The following is a 17,750-nucleotide window of genomic DNA, read 5'->3' on the forward strand; positions in this document are numbered from 1 at the left end:
GCCCCACATAACACTCACCATAGACCCGCGCATGCATACACAGTGAAGGCAATGGTTCTGAGCAAGGTTTCTTAGAAGTTCTCTTCATTGCTTAGACTTCTGGGTATCACTTGCACTATAAATCACATAATCAGATAAATCTCTGGCAGTTCTTTTTTTCTGGTTTAGCTTAATAGCTTAATATAATGTTGATTCCATGTTTAGGCTTAATTATTTTCCTTTTTTCAGAGTAGAGTAGAAAAATTCAGTATTGGACTTGCATTCTCCTCTTTATGTGGAATGTTTTCTTATATCACACACACACACACACACACACACGCACGCACGCACACGCACACACAATTCAAAGCATAGTAGTTTTAAATATGAAGCTTATATTTAAGTTTCAGTGCAGGGTTTTCAACCTCCCCTATTGACAGAACCATAAATCATGTTAAAGTTAAGTGAATTACTGTAGCATGAAACTGTAGCTTTAACAATGTTTATGTAGTATCAGCTTATCATCCATGTAGGCAAAGGAGGGTGAGCACTGATATTCAAAATGGGACTGTACGGTCCTATTAATATGGTTGCAATATCATGGAAAGTCACCCATTTCTTGCGGCATCCTTTGCATTGTTGAAACTAGTATATTTAATCATGTGTATGGAACGTTTTTAAAATGTATATTTCTGAGGTAAATTTACATTTGTCATTTGCCATTTCTTCATATTAAATGACGCTTGCTTTTTATACCCCAGACAATTCCTTTTTCTTATGTGCAAAACGCATTTCTGGAACATCAGAGTGGCCGGGTTATATTATAATAATAAGGGACCTGTGAACAAAGAATTGTGAAAGGAAATAAACCATTTGACCTCTGAAAAATAATTCAAATGGGAGCATCAGAGTGCAGTGAAAGAGCATGGGCTGTGGAGTCGGCCAGAACAGAATTCAAACCCTGGCCAGCCACTTGAGATCTGTGTAAACTTGTGCAAGTCTCCTATCTTCTACTGACCTTTGTTCTTCCATCTGTACAAAACCTTAAGGCTCTAATAGGAGAAGGCAGTGAAATGACATATGGAAAGGGCTTGATACATAGTATGTTACTACATGTTAACTATCTCTCAGATTTCCCTTGTCCACATAGCATTATTTGCTTTCTTTGTATGTGGTTCTGTTGAAAGGATTCTCATGTCTTTTATTCCTTACTCCCTATCCCCAGTTCTCTCTTTCTACCAGCTCCTGTGGGTCCAGAAGGAGAGTATGTGTCTCCTCATGGTGGGGGAGGGGACATGTATACCTAGAAGAGAAGGTGTGCTCCCAGGGAAGTGAACCAGCCCAGTTACCTTATCTCATCACTCTTGTACGGCTGGAAGAACAGGGGAACCTCCCCAGCAAGCAAGTGGGCCCTCTCCCATGGGTAGCCCTTTAGCCATGGTGGAGACTTTGCTGTGGCATGTCTTCATTCAGATATGGCTCTTGCTAAAGGGATAAGCACCTTCACTGTTTACAAGAGTCTGTTGTTTACAAGAATCAATTCAGCAAATAATTATTGAGTATTTATCATCTGCCAAACACTATGCTAGGCTGTAAAAAATAAACTAGACAAGACAGTCCTGCCCCTACAATCTAGCAGAACAGACAGACATTAAACAAATAATTATTACCATAATGAGATTAATGAGAGGGACATGCACAAAAGGGGTGATATAGCGCAAGTATTTAAAGGATTTGTGGGGATTTGGATTTATTTGGGTTGTTTTGTGTGGATCCCTTCTATTGGCATGCAATATGAACTTAGGAAACCTTGGTATCCCAGAGGGATATCTGTAGACCTTCTTGAATCCCTAAATTCTTGGATACCATAATACAAGTTGTTGAATAGTTACAGACCCAGTAAGGAACAGAGAATGTGTTAATAAGGACTCTTTCAAGTAAAGTATTCTTACAAGTGAAAGAAACCCAACCAAAATTGCTTAATCACCCCTCTACTCCCCCAAAAGAAAATCGTTGAGTTGGTGCATGTAACTAAAAAGTCCAGAGGCTTATGGCATCAGGTAGAGCTGGGTCCAGATGCCCAGATGATACCTTCAGAAATCTGTATAACTCTTTCTCTCGAATCTGCCATCCTCAACTTCACTCTTAGGTTAAATCTCAGATTGTAGCACGAATAATGGGATCAGCTCTAGGCATAATTCCCTGGTGGGAATTACAATCCCAACTTTTCACAGTGGATGGAGGAAAGGTCCTCTGCCTGGATATTGACAGCTCTGATTGGCCTGGTTTGGGTCATTTACTCACTTTTAAAACAATCCTTATGTTTAAAAGGTAACGGGGGTTCTCACTGGTGTGGTCTCAGTCCCATGCCCATCCATGGAGTCAGGAGGTAGGGTTAAGTCCATCCCAACCACACAGACTGAGGCTGAGGAAAGGATAGTTACCCAAAGAAACATTAGAGCTCTGTTTGCAGGGGAAAGGGTGAAGGACTGTTGGGCAAGTCCACTGCAGGAGTTAAACATGGTGCTATCCTGAGCACTGGGCTGAGCTCAGCTCACTCGCTAACCCAGTGACTTAGGGCTTGCAGAGCACAAGTGAATCCTGGCTTTAGAAAAGTGATAATGAGTCCATGCCACGGACCTCCAGGTCCATGAAAACAGTTGAAAACAGTTCAACAATTTTTAAAATTTGTTTTATTGTTTTCAATTATATTTGACATTTAATATTATATTAGTTTCAGGTGTACAGCATAGTAGTTAGATATTTATATAACTTACAAAGTGATCCCCCCGATAGTCTAGTACCCACTTAGCACCATACCTAGTTATTACAATATTAGTGACTGTATTCCCTATGCTGCACTTTATAGCCCCGTGACTGTTTTGTAACTGCCAATTTGTACTTCTTAATCCCTTCTCCTATTTCACCCCACCTCCACCATCTGGCAATTACCAGTTTGTTCTCCATATCTGTTAATCTGTTTCTGTTTTGTTTGTTCATTTATTTTGTTTTTTAGATTCCACGTGTAAGTGAAGTTGTATGGTATTTGTCTTTCTCTGTCTGACGTATTTCACTTAGCATAATACCCTCTGGGTCCATTCATGTTGTCACAAATGGTAAGATTTCATTTGTTTTTATGGCCAACTAATATTCCATTGTATACATGTACCACATCTTTTTTATCCCATTCATCTAGTGATGAACACTTGAGTTGCTTCCATATCTTGGCTATTGTAAATAATGCTGCAGTGAACATGGGGATGCATATGTCTTTTCAAATTAGTGTTTTAGGTTTCTTCAAGTAATACCCAGGAGTGGAATTTCTGGGTCATTAGGTAGTTCTATTTTTAATTTTTTGAGGATCCTCCATATTGTTTTCCATAGTGGGAAAATAGTTCTTGATTCCCAGTTATCTTATGCTGTCATATTGCATTGTATGATCCTGATTACTTTTCATATATCTTAATTTATTCTAAAAAAAAAACAATTCTAAGAACAATAAATAAACCAGAGTGTAGCATACTGTCTGGCACATAATAGATTCTCAACACAGACTTTTTAATTTTTCAATTACAGTTGACATGCAGTATTAATTTCATTTGTGCAACATAGTCAACACATACTTTTTACATGAGTGAGCCCCCAAGGTACTAGGCATCTACACACACTAATTCTAATTCTTGGGAAAATTTTTCACATTCATGCTATTTTACCCAGTTTACACACAAGCAAATGCAGGCTCGGAAATGTTAAATAACTTTGCCTACATTAACATAAGGAGTGAATGATTTCAAACCCAGAGTAATCAAGCTCTAAAACCCATATAAGACATATAATTTCCATTGTGCAGTAGAGGAAACTAAGGAGCATAGGAGTCTGGCACCGAGCTAGTTGATATTTAACCTGGGATAAAAACTTGATCCCCTCTGTAAAGTACAACATAGGGAATATAGTTAGTAATGTTATAATAACTACGTGTGGTGTCAAATGGATTCTAAACTTATCGGGGTGATCACTTTGTAAGTTATGTAAATGTTTAACTGCTATGCTGTATACCTGAAACTAATATAATATTGTATATCAACTGTTAACTTAAATTTTTAATTAAATTAAATTTAAAAAAACTTGATCCCCTGACTTCAAACACTGGACTGACTGATTTTTTTCATACTTCCTCCCATTGTTTGAAATCTACCAACAGTAGGAATGAGTCTTTAAATTTTATAAGTTGACTTCAGGAAGATATTTTGAATTCAGCACGATACTTTGAAAGTACCCTATGCTTTAGTAATTATGAGCCTCAGAAATAGGAACTTAAACTGCAATGTGAGCCTGATAATTGGTGATGGGGTTGGGGTGCTGCAAATCAATAGGTGGCTCTGTATTTGTCCTGAGGTTTGTTTGTTTATTTGCTTATTTTTGCCTTTTTGTTTTTTAATGTCAGCAAAGACCTGCAAACAGTACAGGTCCCAGCACTTGGTAATCTCTCAAGGGACTCTAGCACTTCCACAAATTTTACGTTGAAATTCTCTTTCGCAGGACTGCAGTTTATAATTCCAGTGCACTTCCAACGTGTCGTTAGTGAATTCCCTGCCTATTTCTGTTAACCTCTGTAATCATCCAATCTATGGTGGTGGGTTTTTTTAATGTTGTGTTTTATTTTTTTATTCTTCATCTCTTGTCTCATTGTATTGCTTGCATATTATGTAAGAGCTCAAGTTCCCTTCATGAAACTGGAATCCTGTCAACTTTGCTTATTAAACAGTCACTCTTCATATCTCCAATAATCACAGCTGTTGTGTGGTATTTGAAAGCATTTCACATCAGCCATTATGGCGACTTACGCAATTAGTGCATAAATATGGTAGATTTGGAGAAGAGGTCCTGTCAGAATCCAAAGGCTGGGGCTCTATGTCATGGAGCTTGAACCAGCACTCAGGGTTTTTTAAACTCTGAATATTACAGCCTTCCCAAAGCCAAGGTATCTTAGAGACTGAGTCTTATATACCTTAGGACTTAATATCGCAGAAACATTTTGAAAAATAATTTCTATTAACAGGCACAAGGATTCTCTTGTTTCAGATTTTTTAGATTTCAGTGTTATTACTATGTATCGATTGTACTGAATTATTTGTAAATGTTATCCCAGAGATTGAATTCTATACACCGACTGGAATTTAATGCTTGGTGAGCTTTAGCAATTGTTTAGTTCAGACTCCTCATTTTGCAGATGAAAGAATTAGAGAGAGAAGTTGCCCACACTTCTAAGCCAGGTAGTGTTAGAAACAAAACAAAAACGCAAGTCCCTTTAATTAGAAAATCTTCCTAAAAAGTACCCCAGATCTTCTAAAAAACTTTTTTTTAACATTTAACATGTACTATATCTCTGATAAATAACTTCAATAATTAACTTGGTGGGCCTTAAAAAGGAAATGATAGAGATTTCTATTGTATGTGGGTTCAGGGAGACCATGAGGAGGCCATGCTCAGAAAGGCTAAGTCAGAAGTGTGCCTGGGTATCAGGAGTCTACGTGGTGGAGGGAGGGAGGTATGGATGCTTAAGGGTTATAATTCTATGTGAAAAATAGAGTCTTAAATGGAGATAGCCCCGTAGTTCTAATTTTCTACGTTAAGTGTTAGAGTGTGATATTTAAGCAAAGATAGGGTTTCAAAATACATTTGTTCAGAAAAAGAACCTATATAGGCCATTATATCTATGACTGTAAGATCAAGATTATTGCTATCGTTGCTTTGGTTTTACATTTTGTTGTTTATGGAATTTTTTTTCAAGACCCTCCTGTCATATCCATAATGATAGTACATACTCTTTCACTAATTTTATGTGTTCATTTGTCCAAGAGACAGGCAACAGGTAACTTCTCTTTCCTCCTGTGTATTCTGCAGTCAGAACAGGTCCACATAGGAGCAATTACAACTTCTTCATTTTCCATCTCCTTCCTTACCTATAATGGTATTACCATTAAAAGAAGCTCTTTATTGATCACTTAACCATATAGTCAAGAACTAGGCCATGTGCCTTATGTACGATGTCTCACTTAATCTTCATAACAAACCTATGAGTTATCATTAGCCCTGTTTTACAGATGGCAAAACTGAGTCACAGAGAAGTTCAGAAACTTGAAGCACAGCTGCTAAGTGATAGAATTAGAATTTAACCATGTCTACCTGACTGCAAATCCCATGGTCCTCATATTATACCACTCTACTTTTCTGACACATGTATTTAATTTGAAATGATATACACACAGGTATAAGAAACCAGCAAAGACCAAAGCGCGTTTGTGTGATAAAGGTGAAAAGGGACAATCAAAGAGCTACAGTGGTGGGGGCGGGGAGGGGGGGTGTGGAATGGGAGAAGGTGGCCAAAAGGTACAAACTCCCAATAAAGAAAAAAGGAAAAGCAATAGTGGATAGTTAGTGGAGATATCAAAAGCAAGCAGATTGCTTTGGAAAGCTTCAAAAAGGTGCAGCTTCAGCAGAAAGGACGGCCAGGACAAGGATACCGTCTGGTAGGGAAAAGGTAGAAGGAGCAGTGATTGTCAGGTGCTCAGTCAAAAGCAGTGGCAGATGTTTGGAGAATGAACAGGAATTATGTGGGTCTACACCAGGGGCCAGCAAACTGGCCCACAAGTCAAATCCAGCCCTCTGTTTGTTTTTGAAAATAAAATTTTGTTGGAACACGGCCACATTCATTTGTTTATGTAATATCTATGGCTACTTCCGTACTATAGTTGCAAGTTGAGTCATTGCAACAGACACCATAAGGCCTGCAAAGCCTAAACTATTTACTCTCTGGCCTTTACAGAAAATGTTTGCCAACTCCTGGTCTAGACTGTAAGCCAAGGCCTTTGAGCAGGAAAGTCTTTAAGTAGCTCAAATTGATCTCAATAAAATTTTAAAAGACCTTGGCCGACCTACGTGTATCTCTCTCTCTCTCTCTCAATTCCCCGCCCTCCTTCCCTCTTCCCCTCTCTCCCTCTCATCTGCTTTTCCAAAAGACATAGGAATTTGATTTCCACCCTGAAGAGCCCCTTAATTCAAATGGAATAAAATATATGAACCATCTTGGAAGTCTACTGTAGAATAAAGTCACTTTGTCTGGTAGCAATAATATAAAAATGCTGGTGTTTTCCAAGTCATCATGCAATGTCATATATTTCTCTCATTTGACATATCCAGGTTCTTTCACATGCATCTTGGTAATGTTCACAATATGTACTATATGTTTTGAAAACCTTGGCTTGCCTTGAGTCAAAGATTTGTTATTCAGAAAACGTTCTGCCTTCTAAAGTTTCGAAACCCATTGCCCATTCCCCTTTCCCTGTCTCTCTGTTAAAATAAATCCCATAACTTCAAACTTCTAGGCTTTCATAAATGACAGGTCTGACTCATGCATGATTTATAATAATAGCTATGGACCATTAAGATAGATTTCTCAGCTTTAGGCAGGCTATAATGGTGTTATATGTTGTGGTTTTGAACTTCTGAAGAAGCAAAGTACATAGTAGTTGACAACCCAAACAATTGCAGTCCATTTGCCCTCATGGAAAGCTTTTTTTTTTAAGTGCGGTTTTTTCTTTCCTCTTTGTTCTTTTTAGAGCTCTGCCTTATTAAAATCTTTACTTCTAAATATGAGTAGTCAGGAGTTCTCAATGCCACCTTTTGCTCCATGGAAATGGTTATTTTTGTCTAAAGAACATCTTCCTTCTGAAGACAGATGAGTCACTTTTTCTTGTAATGGTGCTAACAGAGAGAAACAGTTTGGATTCTCACCTGTTGCTACTGACTTAGTGTTGATTAATGGGAAGACTGTGAAGTTTTGCAAACACTAGGGCTTAGGAGTGATCGTTCTATTCCGTGAAGGAAGAAGGCCATATGTGATGCTGCATTAAGAGCACACTGCACCTGAAAAGGGATTGGATTTTATTTTTGTGCCACTCTCTTGACAGCTTTTCAAGGAGTCTTCCACAGAAGAGAGACTAGGATTTAAGGGCTGGTGCGGGGAAGCAAACCCTAACACAAAAAGAATCTGACCCTCTGTCCAGTCTGTGAGAATCTGCAGCAGTTCACAGACAAGGAATAAAGCGATTAAGACAATGTCAGGGTTAAATACAACATATTTCAACCCATGAAATTTTGGTTTGAGGGAAAATGTAGGAAGGCTATTAGAATTCTTGGAGATTGAGTTTGGGCAAAATCGCTGAAAATGGTAAGGAGGATTACTTTTATCTCTTTTTCTTTCCTAAAACTTAGAATGAAATACAAGGTTCCCAACCTATCAGGCCACCCCTCCCTGGCACCATCTTCTTTGAGCTAGAATATGTGTCTAAAGGCACATATAACCTCCATATAGTGAACTCTCAGACTAAGAATCATTTGTTGCATCATATAAGTCTCTCAATATACACAATAATACAGTAATGACATTTACCTTCTCCTTCCCCAGCCTTAACCAGTTCTACTTTAAAAGAGGAAGCATTTATATATTATATTATGTTAATATGTATATTTAATTATATTAAATTTTAAATTTTTCTCTTGCAAACTAAAACTGAGAGTGTACTAAATAATTGGGTGTGTGTGTGTGTGTGTGTGTGTGTATGCGCATGCAAACAAGTAAACTAACCTGCCTGACCTACTTTCTTTTTGTTAAGTATCCAGTAAATTGATCATTTTGTAATAAATAACTGAGCCCTACACCTTTTGGGAAATTCTGGTTCTGTTTCTTTAATTGTGGTGACTTGGTTCAGAATACATACATAGGCAGTGCCATTCCAGCCAAGAAACCTGATCAGATTTCCTTCCTTCCCATCTTATTTGTATTTTCTTTGTGAAAAGCCCAGGCAGTTGTTTGAAACAAGTCTGGCCTGTGGTTAAAGTTTAGACCAGTAGTGAGATCTGTCTAGAGGGGAGTGTTTCTGACACTCTGCTGCTCCTGGCCTAGGGTCCTAAGAGTATTAGACCCCAGAAGCAGCTAATTTTGTAGCGCCTTTTAATACACAAAATTGTATTAACATCAACATGGATACAGATGGATGCACTGCAATAAACTGTAACCACTTGAGAAAAGCCTTTATTGACTCTCAAGTAAATAATGCACATTTTAAAAGATCTAAATATGCATTTACATAATGTGCTATCATTTTTATTGTGTCAACTACTCACACACACATCCATAAGAGGTGTTTTTCTCCATCAAAAATTTGGACTCATATCATTCTTTGTGCATTACATTAGCACCATGCCAGATTCACAATGGTAGTTTCTCTTTTACAGGGCCTGATCTGACAGTGTCAAAATACATTTAATGAATTTTATTGGTTGAATAATTGATTGCTTGATTCATTTAACCCCTCGACATTTTCTAAGATGATTTGAAACTACTTAGACGAAAACATAGGTACCCTAAAAACATCTAATTTCAGATAAAAGAGAGAAAACAAGAAATACAAAAGAAGAAAAACCAAATTTTGACATTGCTGAAACCTTAAGTCTGAGCTTTAGAGCAATGACTACAACTAGCAGAGTATCCAGAAAAATAGCATGTATTTCATAATGTTTAACAGAACTTTGTGATGTCTATAACACAACTATTTTCTGTCTGAAGAAATTAAAGCTCAAGATCTCGAATGATTTATATCCAGTTCTACAGTGAACTAATGGCTGAACCAGAAAGTCCAAGGCATGAGAAAGCAGGGGTTGTGAAGGATGACCCTATGAAATGCAGACTTGGCAATTGTCTAATTTGAATCTACAGGCTAAATGATTTCCTGGTATTAATTAAGAATTAATTGATTCTTATAAATTAGTCATTGTAGGATGAACTCCATTAGTACCACGTATTCTCAGGTTTGTGTTAAAATAAACTCTAGGCCACAAGGAAAAGGTGAATAAATTATTTTTAGTAAAATGTAACAAAGAAACTAAGGTCTAAATTTAAGCTGTTAATGATTTTCTTTTACATGTTTAACAACAAAATAACAAAAAGAGGGCAAGAATGTTTATTAACAATTAAGGGAGGGATTCCAAGATCCTATTGAATTGTTTTCTCTATTAAGTTTAACTTTGATCTGCCTGTTGCTCAAGTGAATTTTTTCCTTTGGGCAGCATTCTCTGTTGGTCACCACAGTTTCATAATCTTAACAGTCATTCATCAGTTTATTGAGCACCTGAAGCATTGCCACTTTATCATTAAGGTCTTCTTCACAGAGGCTCTTAACAGAATTGCCACCTTTGTGGTTGGCATGCTGCAAAAGTTGAGTGTGTCATTTTGTTATGCTCAGTATGTTCCCAGCCTCATTTGGATAATGCCACATTCCATCTCTAACTAATAACTATTCAGTCAAATGAAGGGCACTAGGTCAAAGTTTCTTGCTACCAGCAAGGAAGAACATACCGTATCAGATGGAAAAAAATTCCTTTCATTTTTTTAAAGCCAATAGCACAAATTGCAGAGTAAGAGATGACCAGGAGCCAATTAACTTTTCACCTTTTGTATTTTAACTCGGAGACAAAAATGGATCCCAAGATTTATCATTCATCGTATGAATTCCTAAGTTTGACCTGTTTTTCTACAAACTCCCTGGCTTTTTGGCAGGTGAAAAACAAATAACAACAAAGTTTGAACAAAAAGGTTGAAGTCTGTATTTATTTGTATGGTGATTTTATTAATTTCTGAACTACTCATTAATTCAATCCCTCATTGTACCTTCAACAAATATTTACTGAGTGCCAGATACTATTCTGGGGATACAACATTGAACTATTAATTGAATGGGAGAACTATTTACTAAAACGGAGAAGACTGGGAGAAGAGCAAGTATGAGGGGTAAAAAGTGACAAGAATTCTGGTTTGAATAGGTTATGTTCAAGATGCCCTCAATTGTATGACGGAAGACAAAACTTTGTCTGTGTTTGGCTCAATGTTGTATCCCAAGCACAAAGTAGGAGGCTATGAATATTTATTGGATAGGTTAAAGGTTGCATGAATGAAAGGGTCCCATCAGGTCATCTGCAAGATGTGGACTGGACTGTTGCTTCTACTCCAAACCCCCATTTTCACCCTTTAAAAAGTACAGATGTTGTTCTGAACCTCAAAGTCCTAGCCATTCAAATTATTGGTAAAAAAAAAAATGCCGCAGTTCTAAATATATCCTAGTATGAAACAAAGAACCCAGGCCCAGGGTTCAATAGGAAGGCATCTTTTCTTATAGCCCTCAGCCATGCCAATGGGACAGTGGTAGAAAGTGTGGCCTGTCTTGCTTAGGTTCCTCTTCAGTTTTATGAGTCACTCTTGGTATTAGGAAAGTCTTATTCTCCAAAAATTTGGGTATTCCTTTGTTTTTTCTTTGCAGGGGCTCCTTGAGTTTAAAGATTTAAACTGCAAAAAGTAAGGAAAGATAAATACTCTCATCTGCTTTTACTTGGGAGCTGTTTCTCTGGCCCTCATGGAGAAGTGAGAGCTATCTCGGCGTTACTTGGTTTGAGTATCTTCAGCCCTTCCCATGTGCTGCTCTTATCCTGCAGCAGGTTTTATCAATCAGCCTTCCAGCTCAAGGGCAGAAGTTCTCTCAGAAAAATTATTCAGCACTTCATATAAGCTTTTAAATCTAATGTAAGCTGCTTCTTGTACCAATGAAATTTAGCAGAGTTCGAATATAAAGGAGTAATACTGGTCTGAGTCTTTTATCAGTTTTATGAGTGGAGGGCCAACAGTTTAGCAGGGGTCACCATCTACTCAGCCCATGGGTTCCCCTGCTCTAACATTTATGCGTTTCTGAGTTTGGTTTTGAAATGGCAAAAAAAAAAAAAGGGGGGGGGAGGGGGGACAACATAAACCTTCCATGTAAAGTGAGGCATTGAAATTGCACAGGTTCATTAAGTGATCATTTACTACATACTTCAAAAAATTTCATCCTGAATTAGTCCCTAGAAATTTCCTTGAAAGGGGTATAAGACTTTTAACAATGAATTATTGTCTATGGATAGCTCAGCATGAAAGGGGATCCATATGTGCAAACCAGAATTTGTCATACATAATGTCAGTTAAATCAGGTCTAATCTACCAAATACATTTTTTATTGCTTGCTTCATTAAAAAGGCTCTTAAGGTAATGAATAATCTTCAGCTTCACCAAGGATTATTAATGCCTTTATAACTCATGTCCACTGAAAATAGAAAGACAGCTTGAAACTCTACCCTAATCTAACCTCCATGTTTGTCTTAGAGCCTTAAAGAAGAAAATCTATCAGACCTATCCAGTGTTAAATTCAGTCACATGAGTGATATTATAAATTGGGTCAGGAGAAGAATTTTTGAAAAAGGAAATTGAATAAGGTTTAAAAGCTGCGACAAAGCACGTTTTTCTTTCATAACTCTCTTGTTTTCTTTTCCTACAGCAAGTCCACACGCAACACCATCGACTCTTCATTTTCCAACATCACCCATTATCCAGCAGCCTGGGCCTTACTTCTCACACCCAGCCATCCGCTATCACCCTCAGGAGACGCTGAAAGAGTTTGTCCAACTTGTCTGCCCTGATGCTGGTCAGCAGGCTGGACAGGTGGGGTTCCTCAATGTAAGGAAACCTCTTTTTTTCAATTTCTTTAGAAATATTAACCGAATGTAAAAATAACAAGGGGAGACCTTATGACCATGTGACATTGTGCTCTAATGTTGTGCTGACTGATTGCAGGCAAATGTCATATTTATTCTAGATTGTGGGAAAGTTAACTTACTCTAAGAGAGATTGGCCAGGGTTTTAAAGCAGTGTTTGTGTTATGTTCGCAACTGTCAAGTTTATGGATATAAATCATTTCAAGGGTGAACTATATAACCTTCTAAGGTCTGTGGGCTAATAATTCCACCTCATGCATACTAACCCTAGGGCTCACACAGTTAACAAAATAGAAAAAACAAATAATTTTAAATAATGATTGGGGGTGGTAGGGAGAGGTAAGGGGATGAAGGGGCACAGATGTTTCAGATCAACTAAGTTGATATTTTTTTTAAAAAATACAGTCTTCTAACACTTTAGATCAAGTTGACCAGTACTTGAACTCAAGATGCTAGAAGTACAGTTTATTATGGTTTGTTATTTCTGCAAGTAGTTATCTTTCCCACTTATCTTTGTGTAAAGCTAAACAGTATTCAGTAGTTTCAAATGAATGTTTTCATTTTTTTCTCAAATAAACCAAACAATCACAATTTGAAATAATATTTCAAATGTAAAAGTGATTTTTAAAAATCACAAATTTTATGTCAAATATAGAACTAAATGTTTACAATGGATAGCTGTATCCCAAGGCAAATAATAATAATAATGAGTAGTAAATAATGACCAGCGTAAAGCCAAATGTGATTTTTCTTTTTCTCGTAATAACTGCACATGTGCCACAGATGAGCTATAATTATTATTGCCTAATTTAAAATATTATATATATCACATTGCCCTATCACTGATTTTCTTCCCTTGCAGAAATACCTGATTCTGCATATCTGAGACAGAACAGGCAGCTTTGACTAATGTCTGATGATGTGTTAGCAGATACATTTCTGTCTAGACAACAAATCAATATGGTGCCTTTTTCTTTTTGCTTGTGTATTCATTTGCTTGGCTTATTCTAAAGAATTCACTTATGGACTTTTAGCCCACTCAGAAATAACACACAGGCAAGTTTGTTGGCAAGAAAGCACCGCATCCTGATTGTCAGATGAGATAGTCTTTGAGGAACAATACTAAATATATAAGTGAATGTTGATAAGGAAGTGAGACTGCTTTTGCAGAATTATTAAGCTGAAATTTAAAAGCCTGGGACAACAGCATCTCCTTCAACTGAATTTTGATTCAGGACTATAGTCTAAATACGAACTGTTATTGTTGGTTGACTAGTGTCATCCGAAGTCTGGAGTCAGAAAAGCCACTTGGGAAACCATGAAAAAGCTGAGCGACCACCAGTATCAAGCATCTGACTTTTAAATTTCTAATTATTTTTTTTAATCTTGACATCATCCTATATAACTGTCAAATGCCCAGTTTTGCATTTTGATCAAAATTTTATAGAGTTGAAGGCAGGTCTCTTCATGGGACCATTCTGAAAATTTTGAAAATAAAATGAATTTTATTGCTTTCTTCAGAGGGATACTTTCGTTTGTTAAGAGCTGTTATTTGGTTGTTCTAACATCAGGCAGCCAAATAAGTATGACTCTTATGGCATATGCTTATATAATTTAAATCAAAATTAGAAGTGATATTTTTTTCTTAACAGAATTTTGACAGCTGAATTCTAAAGTTTCTGTGCCTGATGTTATACAATATGTGTAAGAAATTTTTTATGTTCACAACATATTTATTAAATGTTATATAATATCAACTTTGAAGCATGAAAATAAAATATGTTTTATCTCAAATGCATAATTAGGAAACTTTATTATATCTATATAAATAGACATGATGGAATAGTTCTGCAATCTATAAAACACGTATATATTAAATAAATGTTTAATAATCATGAGAATGATGACAAAGATAGTTAATACAGAATCGAAACATTCCAATCAAAAGTTGGCAGGTCATTTTGCAGAGCCAGATGCAAAGAAGGTCAGCGTAATTCAAAAGATAAGTTTAGGATGCATCGAGCATGTGTGCCTGAGACTGTACTTTTGCTTTAAGAACAACCCAATAATTCTTCATCTGTATGCTCTCATGGAAGAATTCAAGCAGCTAGAATACTTAGTAATTTACGTAAAAGGTGCCTAAGGAATCTTTTGTTTAATGGTTCATGTCTGTTTCTTCTTTTTCTTGTGCGTGTTTTGTTTTGTTCCCACCCATGCAGCCCAATGGGAGTAGCCAAGGCAAAGTGCACAACCCATTCCTTCCCACCCCAATGCTGCCACCGCCACCACCACCACCGATGGCTAGGCCTGTGCCTCTGCCAGTGCCAGACACAAAGCCTCCAACCACTTCAACAGAAGGAGGGGCAGCCTCCCCCACCTCACCAAGTAAGTATGGCTGAGACAAGGCGCCGGTCACTGATAAAGCTCTACGCACTTGAATCCACACCCATGCTTGGTACCTCACTGCATAGGCTTTAGCGATAGGCACAGATCCCCAACAATGACTGTAATATGAGTTTCCCAAGACAAGACAAGATCAAAGGGAACATCACCCTAGGATTCTACCAACTATACTAGATGTGGAAACGATGGGGTGTTTGGGTAGAAAAAAAGGTATAACTACATGCCCAGGACTGAAAACAAGTTCATGAACTATTATTACATTTTGCATGTTATCTGAGTGGCTTTGAATGCTGCCCTCATGATCATCAAACAGCATCTACATGTATGAATTTCTGTTAGCAAAACGTTCTTCATACTTCTGTAGAGCCCCACCTTCCAGTAATTTACAGTCCAAGAGAAATGTACTTGATGAGCATAAAGGTTATACACCTACATCAAATAGAAAAAATAATAGATCAAAGTAAATAGATCAAAGTACACTGAGCATTCACCAAGAGTCTGGTAAAGTGATCTGATGAGTTAGTAGCCATGGAAGTTTCACGGCTAGGCTTGGTAGCGAGAGGAGATAAAAGATAGAGTTGGATGGAAAGAAAAGAGAACACTTGGCTCTTCTCTGAATAGCCTGAGAATGTGTGATCAGACAACACAGGATTTCAAAACCTTTTTGGATGATAGGAAGCATTACTTGATGAATTAGAGGGAGAACAGTTCTTTAGATATTTTCTGATATTTTAGAGACGACAAGGGGATAGAAATAGCCCAAACACACAAAGTTGGCTTTTATTAATACCTGGAACAAGGACAAAAAGAGTGATGCCTAGAGACAGAGTTTCCAGGTGATGGATGGACTACCTAACCTTGACAAAGGGTGGATGAGCACCGTCCTAAAGCTTTACAGAGGGATCAGAGTGTAGGAAAGGGTATGTACTGTGACAGTGACCCTAATGAGTGGAGGTCTTCAAAGGAGGTGAGGTTAGATGTAAGAACTCTATTGAGGACAAGATTAGAGTAGACCAGGAAAGAAATGTTAAGATTAAGAACTTGAGCAACAGTTAGAGAAGTTGAGTGGAGAGAAACTCAAGGAGGGGTGTTTTGTAGACATAAGCTCTGGGATTGGACAACCACTTAGATGAGTATAGTGAAGTTTCTTTACTTTCAATGTTGGAGACATAGTGGCATTGGATGCAGGAAGTAAAGGATCAGAGAAGAAAAATGAGCCTCTGTTGACACCGTGTTCGTTGGATTTATTTCTGGGGATGCTAAATCCAAAATGTCTAGAGTCCTTCATGGACATGTGTCTGAGGCTGAGCTTTGGGTTGTCTAGTATTTATTCATTTTGATAACACATGCAGAAGTGAGTGGCATTGTGCATGGATTCTGGCTTTATAGCAAAAAAATTGAGGGTCCAAGGACAATTTTGGGGAGACTGACTTCTCTTGGTAAGAAATGGTTCAACTCTTTCCAACAAAGGAGAAAACCCTGAGTGTCCAATGACATAGGAAGTAAACTAGGCTTGGTCTACAGTTCTTGGAAGTTCAGCTTAGAAAAGAAGCTTCTGAGAAGCAGAGGCTCATAGATGTGTCCTGCTTATTGTCCTGCTTATCTTCAAACAAGTCAGAAAAATATGCTTATTGTCCCCTGTACATTCCTCTGTGTACCACTTTTCTGTTTGTCTACTCCTTATCTGTACAGGGTAATGACACAGTCCTATAAAAGCCTTGTAGTAATATTCTACCCTATCTATGTAAACGTGTCATCACTTCCACTCTCAATTCAACGTTTTATGCATTCATTGCATATTTTCTAGTAATGGGGATGGGACTTTTCTGAAACACTGCAGAAGAGTGGAAATACCATGTGCAGCTATTGAAGTCCAAAGGACAGGGACTCAAATCCCCACCTTTCAAATTATTAGTTTCTCCTGGAATCACAGTTTTCTTATCTATAAAATGTGGGTAATAATACCTACCTAGCAGAGTTGTATGAAATCAGCTATGATAAGCGCCACCATGAAATAAATTGGAACATTTTATTATCCACCAAAACTTTTACCTAGTGGAAGGTTGGAGGCTTGGGTAATGATGAAATATGTCTGTAGGACATGTAGAAGCTGCCCAACACCTACATCAGGTCAATGCCTTTGGGTCCTTACTTCTGGGCTCCATTCCATGGATTAAGTCAACTGCCTTGTATAGAAAGATACCTCTCATCCTCTCGTGCCCAGCCTCAAACATTCTTTCAACATTATGGGAAGAAGTGTGGAGGAGGTCTTGGCAGATCCAACTCATATGGATACATATTTATTAGAGCAGCATTTAAAGGTTTTGAGGAAAAGGAGAATATCAAGAGAGAGAGGCCAAAAAGTTTGACATAGGTAATTTGATACTTACTTTTTGAATCATGGGGTTCTAGAAACATAGACAAAATAAAGTGTTCTGCTGATGGCATAGAAGGTTTTATCATCATAAATTTTCGCCCTTAGCTTCTGGGCATTTGTAAGGTTTGCTGAGTTCATAGCAGTATGTTATTTCACCTTACCATTTTCTCCTTTATTAAAAATACAATGATAGTCTGGGAAACCTGTCATTTATAGCATAGGAGAAGCCTCTCAAATTAAAAATCTCAAAGCCCACTGGACCATATTGAGAAGATTTTTAAGGACCCCTACAAAGTATCCTCTTCTATGCCCTAATTTCTGAACCAATTGATAAGTAAAATGCATGAAAAAATCA

At 37.5% G+C, this 17,750-nt stretch overlaps 1 protein-coding gene across 2 annotated transcripts in view; it reads left to right on the top strand.

Moving 5' to 3' along the window:
• NFIA (nuclear factor I A) overlaps positions 1-17,750 on the top strand; it is a 348,065-nt gene that overhangs the window by 284,882 nt on the left and 45,433 nt on the right. The window contains exons 8-9 of one of the 2 annotated variants that reach the window (XM_015595051.1): positions 12,399-12,577; positions 14,835-15,000. In XM_015595051.1, coding sequence (XP_015450537.1) covers positions 12,399-12,577; positions 14,835-15,000 — 345 coding nt within the window. The remainder of the gene's footprint in view (positions 1-12,398; positions 12,578-14,834; positions 15,001-17,750) is intronic. The other variant, XM_015595052.1, reaches the window with a different exon arrangement.

This window comes from Pteropus alecto, unplaced genomic scaffold, assembly GCF_000325575.1.
Source record: "Pteropus alecto unplaced genomic scaffold, ASM32557v1 scaffold25, whole genome shotgun sequence".
NCBI classification, from domain to species: Eukaryota; Metazoa; Chordata; class Mammalia; order Chiroptera; family Pteropodidae; genus Pteropus; species Pteropus alecto.